This window comes from Diadema antillarum, unplaced genomic scaffold (assembly GCF_040938485.1).
Source record: "Diadema antillarum isolate AM-2024a unplaced genomic scaffold, OU_Dant_1.0 seq00000310_RagTag, whole genome shotgun sequence".
NCBI classification, from domain to species: domain Eukaryota; kingdom Metazoa; phylum Echinodermata; class Echinoidea; order Diadematoida; family Diadematidae; genus Diadema; species Diadema antillarum.
The window spans coordinates 793,041-805,190 of record NW_027271331.1 but is presented as its reverse complement, the minus strand read 5'-3'; the positions used below and the strand labels follow the sequence as shown (position 1 = coordinate 805,190).

The 12,150-nt window shown below is 37.9% G+C and overlaps 1 protein-coding gene across 1 annotated transcript in view; it reads right to left on the bottom strand.

Moving 5' to 3' along the window:
* Window positions 1–9,873: 9,873 nt before the first annotated feature.
* Window positions 9,874–12,150, bottom strand: part of LOC139730398 (E3 ubiquitin-protein ligase TRIM37-like) — a 42,563-nt gene continuing 40,286 nt past the window's right edge. Inside the window, exons 21-23 of the mRNA XM_071641260.1 lie at window positions 11,604–11,668; window positions 10,808–10,951; window positions 9,874–10,326 (exon numbers count right to left, since the gene is read on the bottom strand). Of these exons, the coding sequence (XP_071497361.1) occupies window positions 10,256–10,326; window positions 10,808–10,951; window positions 11,604–11,668 (280 nt within the window). The 3' untranslated portion in view covers window positions 9,874–10,255. The remainder of the gene's footprint in view (window positions 10,327–10,807; window positions 10,952–11,603; window positions 11,669–12,150) is intronic.

The following is a 12,150-nucleotide window of genomic DNA, read 5'->3' as shown; positions in this document are numbered from 1 at the left end:
TGAAAGATTGGCCCTTCAGGGTTTTGAAAAATTAAAACACTCATAGTTTTATCAGAATCGTAACAAAAATATCATTGGGTTCGGCACATAGCTCATAATTCTGTTGTATGCATTTTCATGTTATTCTGGGTCATGTAAACTTCGAGGGTGGTCGTATGTAGAAAATTCATATTTAGTCATCTGGTAATTATAAAAAGTGCAAGCAAAGTAAAATGACTATTTAGTGAACGCTGCATATGGATTGTTGTTTACCATATTTTATACATATATTACCCAAGTCTTGCAACACAAGTGATAGACATGATAGGTGAGTTTTGCACAGTGTACATGCAAACATAGACATTTTCTTTTACACATGATTGCTTTATTAGTCCTATTGGTAACATGCTTGCATACAATCCCAGTGGTGTTTTGAGCTGGTAGTGGTGAAAAAGTTAAATCAAGATGGGGAAGGAAGTGGCATCACTTTTCAAAATGGATTAAAGAAAAAAGTTTGTTTGCTGTTGGATGTTCCAAGCCTAAATAGAAAAGTGATGTGTGTTATAATGATCCCATGTCTCATTGAATAGGAGAGTTATTTGCTTTTTCTTTTGTTTGTTTGTCACAGAAACAAAATGTCAGGGTTTTTTGGCTGTTTTTTTTTTTGTCTCTCTCTTTAGTAGATATTCAAAGGAGACATGTTTTAGTTGTGGCAATGCCATACAAACTTTGTCATTAGCCTCATTATAAAGGATATGTTTTGATCCTTCTTTTTGTTCATGCCTTAATTCACAAAATTTGGACTCTGTGCTTAAACATGCCGAGGAAAGTGTCACTCTCCTAAACTGGTAAAACTCTCGCTGAATGGGCACTTGTCATACAAAATAAAATCATGATTTTGTGATCTCATGTGCAATGTTGAGAATTTTACCCAAAATGGTCACAAAAGACTAACATTGATATGAATTTGTGAGATATCAAGGCAGGTGGAAGTGATTCAGAAGGTATTGTAATTTTTTATGCATAATGAGCACTGACCGTTTTCTGCCGTATGTGGCATTCCAGATCACATTCTGGAAAAGCCTATCCTACTACAAGCACTGCTCAACCAAAACTGCAGTCTTCATGAAAAGTGAATGTGGGGCTTTCCAAATAAGTGTGGTGCACCCGCAGCATTCAGAGAGATTTTACCAGGACAGGGGGTGGCCTTTTCTCTCTCTCTCTCTCTCTTTATCTTTCGCAAAATCTGACAAAGATTCTGAGAATTCTGTCCCCAGCAAAGGGACCGAGTTTTCACCTTATAAGACATGTCTTTCATAGCAACTGTGATTAATACATGTACTGCGATTTCTATGGATCAAATTCTGCTCCCTACCCAATTGTATATTCCCCCGGTAGTTCAGAGATAAGAGTGGATCGGCCAAGGGAAGATGGTCCACCTCTAATCCTGTTGTTAATCCTGTAAGATATAGTATATATTACGAATGGATGTATTGATTGTATCATATTGGTATCATATAAGTGAATATGAATTGTGCATTTTGTCTGTACTACAAGAGTTTGGGTTTCAATAGTTTGTGAACTCTAGTGGTGTGTTGCCAGAAGTACAAGTATGCATGTTTATGTGTTTTTATACTGTAATTCACTTATGAATAGACCCGACACATAAAACGAAAAATGAAGATATGAGTTTTGTATCAAACATATTTAGGACAATACTTTCTGTTTATGATAGATGACCTCTCTATTTGGTTTTAAGTGCTTGAGTAATTGGCCTAAATATGGTGAAAGTGAATGGTTTGAAAAATACAACTGAACGGAACAAACATGCCCCGTATAAAGCTGTTAAAATGAAATCAGTTGGATTTACAGTGGAGAAGTAAGTTTGTGTGCTAGACGGTTGGGTATCCCCCCACAATTATATGTTCGGTTTTCTTGGCGTGTTTTTCATTTCTTTAATGACAAATGTTAAAAGAAAAGAATCGAATGTAAAACATGAAGTGCCCCATCAGCATTAGGTGATTGAGGCACAAAAATTGTGGTCCATGATTTTATTTCTCTTGTACAGGTGTTTCTTTGTATGGTTTCACTTAACCTGATTTCTCAATACAACAAATTGTATATTCCCATATTTGTATCTGCATTTTGTGTCTTAATAAAGGTGCAGACTTAAATGAGAAAACTGTAAACCTGCTCTCTTACGACCCTTTGTTGAATTTACTGAAAACTTATTGCACAAGTGCGAGTTGTGATTTGTATATGTTTGTTTTTTAAAGGAAATTTGTATTCACTTTCTAGGTTAAGGCAAATCCTGTTCCAAGATATTAGTTATTTTCACATGCTGTTCCTAAACTTTAAGTTTAGGTCGAAAACTTAAATCTCGATGATTAGCTGCACTATTTTGTATGGGCGTAAGGTCACAGCAAAGACTCTGCACTTCTGCTGTAATCATTGAGCGGGATTCGCTTGGAAGTTGTATCTTAGAGTTTAGGTGCACGTGTAAACCCGTGTCATGAATTCACGAGTGGAGCTAATCATCAACAGTTAAGTTTGTGACCTAAACTTCCAGTTTGGCTACTGCGTGAAAAGGTAACTAATCAGTAATGCCAGAATTTCATCTTCACAATGAGACCTTGTTTAACAAGACAAAAGTTAGTAAGAAAAATGGCAACAGTCTTTAATAGTGGTAGAATCCTTTCGTATTCTACAACACTTAATCAGAATGTAGCTATCCGATGGGTCGATTGCCCATCACATGACGTCAGTTAAAAGTTCCATCGCACACTGTGGCTGTCAGCCTTGCAATTTTGCTTGAGCAAAATGGATAGCACATGGCTGACGTCACCCGTTTCCATTGACTTCCGTGTTAAACTCACGATTGACCCCTAAGTTTTTGTTCCATCGCACGGCTGTGATGTCACAATAAACAAACATTTGCCGCGTGCACTCAACAATTACAAGCGTGCTTACAAGTGCGCACATTTGTCACTCGTTTTTGTAAACAACTTCAACCGATCGGCTTCGCGTACGTACGTACACGGTGACTGTGACTGTGTGGCTACTCATTTGTCTTTCATGGAAAATGGTTGCCATTTCTGTGATAAATTCAAGAATCTGTGTGGACCACATCTGTTGACGTTCAAGGTGTTGTATAAAAGAAATAATGTATGGTCTTAACTCGTGCAATGGAACGAGATTTCGCACTCTATTCAAGGAGTTGAATAGTGCGCCTCATCTTTCACGGAGTGCGAAATCTTGTACCATCGCACTTGTGACCCTTCACTCTTTGTATACTAACAGAATTTAGTTGAATCCATGTTCATCACAACAGGATTTGTAGTTTTTCTCAGCCTTCTTTAATCTGCTTTAGTAACTTTGTTTTCATTGCATCCATAGGTGAAAACGTGAAGCCAAAATGTTTCCAGCACTTAGTCCTTCAGGCCCCTTCCTCCTTTGCATGATTGCACTAACATATCAAATGCATGTCTGTAATTCATAGTCATACACAGCTTTGGAGTACACCACATGTGAGCTCACACCGATTATACAATGTACATACATGCACACTTGTACACACACACACACACCCTACTCGACATAGACATTGACTACCCTTATGGGTCTGCACTCTGTTGTCCCTGCTGCCATCTTATCAGTATGTCGTCTGCAGTACTAAAGATACACAAAAACCCACACACAGCATACCAAGTTCATTTCAATTGAATATACCAAGGAGGTTTAAGAGATGGAGTTCCAACTGGTTGTAATTAACTAAAGATACACAAAAACCTACACACAGCATACCAAGTTCATTTCAATTGAATATACCAGGGAGGTTTAAGAGATGGAGTTCCAACTGGTTGTAATTATTCAAACAGTTGTCAGTTTTCTATTGATGTACAAAAGAATTCCACAGGTGCATTTGTGCCTTTGATCGCCGGGTTTGATGCCGCCGTCTTGCTGGGCAATCTGAAGATTCATTTTGAATGTTGACATAATGTTGGCTATATTTTGCTTGTTCATTCATTAAATGAAGTGAAATCTCACTGAATGATAAAGCATATAAAACAAAAGTCAATCCCGTCCAGAAATATGTGCAAAAGTATAAATCTGAGCAGTATCATGTGAAAATGTTTAAAATTTTACCCTCCTGGAAAGTTGCTTTTATCACTTTTCCACTTAATTCCAACAAATAAAACTGAAATGAAATAATCTTATAAGTATAATTCTTTATTGATAGATATATCAGATTAGCAGCCGGGCATGGCCAGTCCAGTAATTTTCATTTTTATTTCATCATTTTTTGCGCAATTTCCATTCGCGCATCCCTGTGTCTTTACCATTATAATATGTCGCCTATCTAAGTAGGAATGGCGAAAAGTAATTACCATCACAAAGACATATCTTCCTTAGAAAGTGGCTGGTGATTATGCAATTGTCAATCGTATTCCTATTTGCGCGGCAGATCCAGTTTTGCACATGCTTCAAATATTTTCCAGTGGCGGCATTAAACATGGGTTCAAAGGAAATAAGACAGTTGTGACTCCATTCTCTTGAACCTCCTTGAATATACCTCATCATCATGCAACCTGTATCACTTCCACATGCCAAATGAGAGAAGCTAAATGCCAGACAATTTTGCTGTGAACATTTATTACGATAACCACACCTTCCACCTGCGCACCAATAAAACATATTTCAACACAAAGACGGACATCCGCCCAGGTATGCTCTTGTAATATGCACAATATACATAACTTTCCATAATTCTCTTGGTTTCAACATTAGGACACCCATGAATACATTTGGCCTCTTGGTTTTTTCTTAGCATTATTGCGTCCGTGAGGCAGTGAACATACACAAAGAAAGAAACGGACAGATTTAGCACATACAGGATTTAAACTAGGGAAAAAAATGATGAACATACAATAATAGAGTGCAGCCATATGAGCAAATTGAACAAAACAAGAAATGTATACCAGAAAATGGTACAGACCAAGTCGGTGATTGCAGACATATTTTGAAAAAAAAGGGGGGAACACAGGTTGGGTTAGAGATGTGATCTTTCTGTCCATCAGATAAATGTTTTCTAGTCAAACACGAACAGATCTGATTTTCTAGAATCATGTCATGTGCTCTTGAGGGAAAAGGCAATGTGTATGTGTGTGTCCGCGCAGGCGTGCGTGCGTGTGTGTGTGTGTGTGTGTGTGTGTGTGAGTGCTTGTGTGTGAAATATCGCTCAAAAGGAGTTACATATCTCTTTTCTGAAAGCTTCTCAGAAATAAAAGTGATGCAAGTTAACAATCTCGCAGAAAAGTCACATAGCAACTGGTGTCCCAAGGACAGGCAAGTAACGCCACAATTACCTTGTTGCATACAGGACTTGTCACGAAACAAGCTTTGTGCCTATTTTTTCAGACAATACCTTGAGGTGACGTAAAAAAGGTTGTATGACACATAGAAGCTAATTGATATCCCGTCAAAGCATGGGTGGATCTTTGCTAAGATTTTGAACAGCACACTACCAGTATACTTTACTTTAATGAGTTATGAAGTGTCTCTTAATTGCTCAGTACCAGCCAACTGTAATTGTATGATTGCAAAAAGGAACTTGCCAGCGATTGTTAGTACATCAAATAGCAGGTTTGTTGATAAATGCTGGTAGTCACTTGCATCAAGGAAGCTATAATGTACATTTTCTAGCCTTTCCTATTCACTCCTTACTACAAGTCAATTTGCCTGAAACACTTTTTTTTTTTTTTTTTTTTTTGGTATTGCAGTGAAATCAATTCTTGCTTTTGAGGCATTTCTGCGTCTGTATGTTCACACACAAATGTTCACATCCCCCAAGGTATGCAATAAACTCCTGGAAAACCGTATGAATTGCTTCATGATGGTAAACAGTGCTTAAATAAGACACTTCACTGGGACTTGAACCAACAATCTACTCAATAAATTAGTGCGCACGCAATACAAAGCGCTTGTACGCAACACACATAGAACCTCAAACGAACTATTGTTAGCAACTTTATCACTTTCTACTGCTCTCATAGCTTGAATGAGATACATTTAAAAGCAACATTCTCCTCTTTAACTTCTGCCAATAAAGCTTGGAGCTCAAGTACTGATCACACTCTACATACATGTTTGCCTGTAAACAAGTTCACTTTGTCACTTCCGTTTTGTCTGAGACAAATATGCTACACCAAGATTACAATGACTTCCAGCTACAACCTCTGACAGTCAATGTACCACAATGACAACCATGACACACACATACCGCCACTTTCCTTAGTCCCACACATGCCAAATAATGTCATGTTAACATTGCAGATACATTCGTTTTCCTGGTGACACCTATTAAATAAATGCATGGTGAAATCTCTTTCATTGTCTGTTTTTTAAGTCAAACTGCAGTAACCCTTTTTTCTCATAGTGCCAACAAGAGTATGAACAAACAGAAAAAGAAAAGAAGGTCACTCTATTGTACAATCAATGACCAAACTTCCTAGCTGGCTACACTGCATTAATGGTCATAATGTACTTAGGTAAGCTCCGAAGACAGAAAAGACACCTCGTAACAGACAGTGACTACTGCGAGTGTATAGACAGAGTTCAGGACATAATCTTAAATCCCATCAACACTGGAGACCGTTTTGGTTATAATTTGACAGATATCGGCAAATTCCCATTTCTATTTGCAGATGATATTCAACCAAACAGAGAGAACTTACAGAAGATCAATGGCGTGTATACTTGAGCTGCTGAGACTGTCTCTAATGACAACAGAGGATTAATCATTTAAATCACAGAACCAGCATGGTAATGAATTCACTGTGCCACACACTGAATACCAGCATACTGATGGGTGCTAGATGTAATGAGTAAAGGATACAGAAATTGCAAGATATCAACCTCATAAACATGGATCTATTTCTGAAATCTGTCATGCCTCGCACAATCCCGCAATAATTTTGTTTTTTCATTTACAGTTCTTTTTTACATCCAAGATGGACACTGTGTGTGCATTCTCTGTGCCTCCAGTAGTACGATCACAGATAAAAAACATCATAGAATCTTATTTACAACATGCAGGGCTGCTATACATTTCAGCACAGCGATGAAACATTTACAAACACGTCATCTCCTTCTGAGGGAATCAAAAGAATCTGCATCATTTCCCCTTTAGACTTGTCTACATATCTATGAACAACAGAAAAAAAAAATTAAATGATGAATTACTACAAACACATACATTCACAGAAACAAGACAACATTTCTGATACTAATCAAACAGCTATCGTGTGTGTATTCTTGGCATTATGGGATACATGGATTTAAAAAATACAATTCTCTCCTTTCTCAACCATTAAAGACCCAGTAACATTGAGATACCATGGAGTAGGAAGGCTGGCCTGGCTTTAGATATATCTGAGAATCCCCATGGCAAATTGTGTACAGCTTTACCACTGATCTCTATGTAAGTACACACACAGCTGAAGAATCTCTACCGGAGTCGACCATTACCAGTGAGCGTACACCTCAATGCACATATTCACTGACCTGCGCCATTTGTGGTGTCCAACTGTACCCCGGTAGGCAGCAAATGAGGATCAATTCAATCGCACCACCCAAGAATTTCCATGGTACTGGGTCTTTAAAGGACAAGTTCACCTTCATAGACATGTGGATTGAGTGAATGCAGCAATATTGGTAGAACACATCAGTGAGAGTTTGAGGAAAATCAGACAATCCGTTCAAAAGTTATGAATTTTTAAAGTGTCTGCTCAGTCACTGCTGGATGAGAAGACTACTACACCTGATGATGTCACATGCGTACGACAGTATAAGGAATATATAAAGAGAATTTCACAAAATGTCACTTTTTTTAAAAAGTGCACATTTTCTTGACTTGTCACTGACATATGTAAAGGGCAATATTATTCCCCCTGCCTTCTGAAAGAGGGAAGTCAAGCATTCTCTTATTATGCGAGAAAAGTGAAAATATGTTGAATTTTCTTGATATTTTCTTTATATCGTTGTACTCATATGCCATCATCAGCTGTAGTAGTCTTCTCAACCAGCAGTGACTGAGCAGAAACTTCAAAAATTCATAACTTTTCAAAGGATTGTCCGATTTTCCTCAAACTGTCACTGATGTGTTCTACCAATGTTGCTGCATTCACTCAATCCACATGTCTATGAAGGTGAACTTGTCCTTTAAGGGCAATGCCAATCATTTGGTGAAGGGAAGATAGATGTTATTACCAGGTAGGATCCAGGTTGCATGGAGTTTGTTGCTACATCAGGCAAGCCTATAAGGAAACCCAGTTACCCTGGCTTTGAAGTTGCCACACAAAGCCTCTACGATGGAAGCATGCAAGAAATTTGGACAGTGTGCATATGCACACATTCTTCTTGCTCTGTTTGAGGAAAGAAGAAGCTGGTAAAATATATGTACACAACACAAGTAGTGATTCTTGTAAATGCACGTTCACAAATAAATTTTTGGCATTCCATTGTGTCATCTCACAATGACTCGAGCTGCGCATTCCATTACACAATGAGATACTTCACAACATTAAAACAACAGGGGAAAGACACAGTGATTACATTCTGAACATACACACATTGTGGTGGAATGTTTTCAACTTGGGTAACTGTGAAAGTCCTGCAGAATAATAACACCTGTAGAAAATGCAATTGACATCCTCCGAGATGACGCATAAAGTAAACACACCAAAATTAAGACTCACCCTTTGCAACGAATTCCAACAAACATCCACATGGCAGTGACATTAGCTGCATATTGTCCATATTAAACATTAGGCCATCGCAGTGAAATAAGGCAACACCATTAATCACACAATCAACTTATCACGGCGGGGGTACGAAATCATTGGATCTTCTCCAAGTCGACAGAAGAAATTTCTTGCAAAAAAAGAAAATTTACAAAAACATTCATGCAATGACATTACAGACCACATGTCTCTCACTGTTTTAAATCACTAAGCTTTTTGTTCTAAATATCTACGCAATTATGTTATGCATTGTGAGTATGTAAGACAGCTTGCGTAAAACACATATGGCACCATTAGACATTCAGTGCTGTAATCAGATCGATGAAAACACTGCTTGACTTGACATCTGAGATCTTTTGCAATTACGCTTCACCCATTAAGTTTGAAAAAAAAAAATATGCTGTACTGTACTTTCAATTGATGAAGGTTGAGTATATGGCGAACACGTGGCTGTGATAGGAATGGAGCAAAGTTTTTACTGATTTTTATTCTCCCCTCAAACTTCAGACAAGAAAAACAGAAACAACTCTCTCTACTAATGTCAAGCTCACATTAGGCAACCAGTGTACAAAGTTTCTGCAACTATCTATACTGACATAGAGTTAAGAGATGAGCACAGAAGAAAGATATTCACATTCCACACTTGGCAAGCTTCACTGGGAAAAAAAGTCATTAACAGAAACACTTAAACAAAAAACAACTAAATCCCATCAAAAACAATATGAAATGATTAAGACATAAGATAATACATAATCCCAATACACTTATCTGTGTTCTCTACAACATGGAATATCCAAGCATAAATTTTTGAAAAGGGTAACCAAAGTCTTGAACTAGAGGAAATCCTGAATCAATTATCATGTTTTAAGAATTTCCATGAACATTGCCTTATTTTCACACAGAAAACCGGAACTGAAATCATCATACGCTATCCAATAATTCTCTTGTCATTGGCAACCAAAACTAATGAGCACTCACAGGTAAGCAAATGCAGATGTAGTAGCTGCTAACTTTTTCCTGCTTTAACTAAACATGTTTAAACAAGACAATGTCAACTCAGCTATCTCAATCCAGAAACATATAATGTCCAAAACCAAAATAGTAACCACTGTGAGAATGCCCTTTGCAGTAAAAGTAAATGTGAAGAAGAAAAAAGAAGAGAGAAAATGCCCATAAAAGAAAAGACAAACCGTATACTCCAAACCACCTCTAGTCTCAGGGAACATTCTCAGCCTAACTTCAACCTCCGAAGTGGATGTGAGATGCACTACATCAGACAGAAATATTATCTCCTTAGATGAAATAACCTCAGGCATCATTGCAGTTGCAACAATTCCAGCAGGACAAATGTTCAGATTGTGCGCAACGGTGGTCCAAATTTCTCTCCTGGGCAACGAGATGCTCTGAAGGCAGGAGGATGTGGAGGATGCGGAGGAGGAGGAGGAGGAGGAGGAGTAGGAGGAAGACGGTTTCTCTCAGCAAGCTGTGGACTTGTTGGTTTCCGTGGCCTTCTCTTCCCCTCTGGAATGGCTATCAGTACTGGCTCCTGAAAAAGAAAAAAAATACAGGTGATGAAAATGGGTCAGGAGATTGACTTTAAATGACCCACAAGTAATTCTTTGTTCCAATAGTGATTAGACCAGCCATCTGCAGCTCTACCAAGACTAACCCATACACCATTCATTGGTCAAAATATTTTTTTTGTCCTTTCTCTATTAAAACTAAACTGTTTCCATGTCAGATATTATATCATTATCATTATCATTATCATCATCATCATCATCATCATCATCATCATCACCATCATCACCATCACCATCATTATCGTCATCGTCATCATCATCGTCATCATCATCATCATCGTCATCGCCATCATCACCATCATCACCATCATTACCACCACCATCACCATATCGTTGGCTCAGCAACCATTATCACTACATTCTCCTAACTCTTGATATCAGAATCATCATTTGAGGTCAAACGTTATCCTTGTTGTAACCCAAAAGCTGACAGTCTCTACCAACCTGTCTGTTCACTGCTCTGGCCGTTGCTCCTACCACTAGGACTGGCCTTCTTGCGGGTGAACGTGATGGTTGGGGCTTCGTCCCTCTGGCAGGGCTCTGCACCGCTGCTGACTGCCGCTATCCCACTGCTGGACTCGCAGGGATCTAAAACAAACAGACAATATAAAACAGAAAATATGCACGAATAATGGAGAAACTATACTGCATGAGAAGCGAGTACAGCAAATTATGCCACTAAAAACAGCCAGTCATTAGGTGAGTAGGTAGTTTTGAGGGATATAAGATAGTACCTGATTCAAGAGATGGTGAATTTGGAAACAGTGATGGAAAGAGGTCTGTAGTGCATTAATAATTATGTATATTTGCAGAGTTTTACCACAAAATGGGCTAAGCGCCATTTTCAAACATATTAAAGTAAGATCATCATCAGATAGGGCAAAATAAAATCTTTCCAGTGATACCTCACTTGTGAAATAACACGGAATATTCTTGAAGATATGACTGAAAATACCCTGAATTTTCTTATCATTTTATCTGTTTCCTAGCAGCTTGAATAGCAACTATTTCAACTTAACAATAATGAAGTTAGATTGCTTTGCATTGAAACTCTTTATTTTGTGTCCTTGATTTACAAGCCAGTTTCCTCAATGACATAGCTTGGTAAGAGCACATATCACGTCTCCTCTGCGTTGATCAAGACAATGTTGTTACAATTTGTTAACAATCAAAATGACAAGTTATGTGATTGGCAGGCTGGCACTGTGTCAACTGCACTTGTAGTTATATTAAAACTCACTTTCTGGCTGAGTTGAAGTACTTGAATTCCGTTCGCTTCTGGTTTCCAGCTGACTGTTTAAAGCACTGCAAGGGATGAAAAGACAGAGGGCAGCCACTAATGGATTAAATAGTGACTAACATTTCAATAAGTGGAATGACAGAAGAAAAAAAAGAAGGAAAGAAGAAGAAGAAAAAAAAAGCATCATTTACATTCAATGAGGTGAATTTGTTTTGAAAGAGGTTAAAGGGAATTGGGCTGTAATAATGAAAGATGGTTTCAGCCCAGCAGGGTGGGAGGGGGAAAATTACAGGAAGTGGTGAAAACAACTGAAATAGAACAGTGTATTTGTACTTTTTCAATTCATTTGAAACATTTTACACGGATGATATTGAGGTTTTTTGAAAAAAAATCGGAAATCAAAATTTTCAGGTGATTTTGATACATGAAAATAGCAAAATGTGTTACAGACTTGAGAAACAAAAAATCTGAAATCAGATTAAAATCTACAGAATATCATGCCTGATTTTATTTAATGCATTCTGCATCATTCCACGGTTCATCTTCT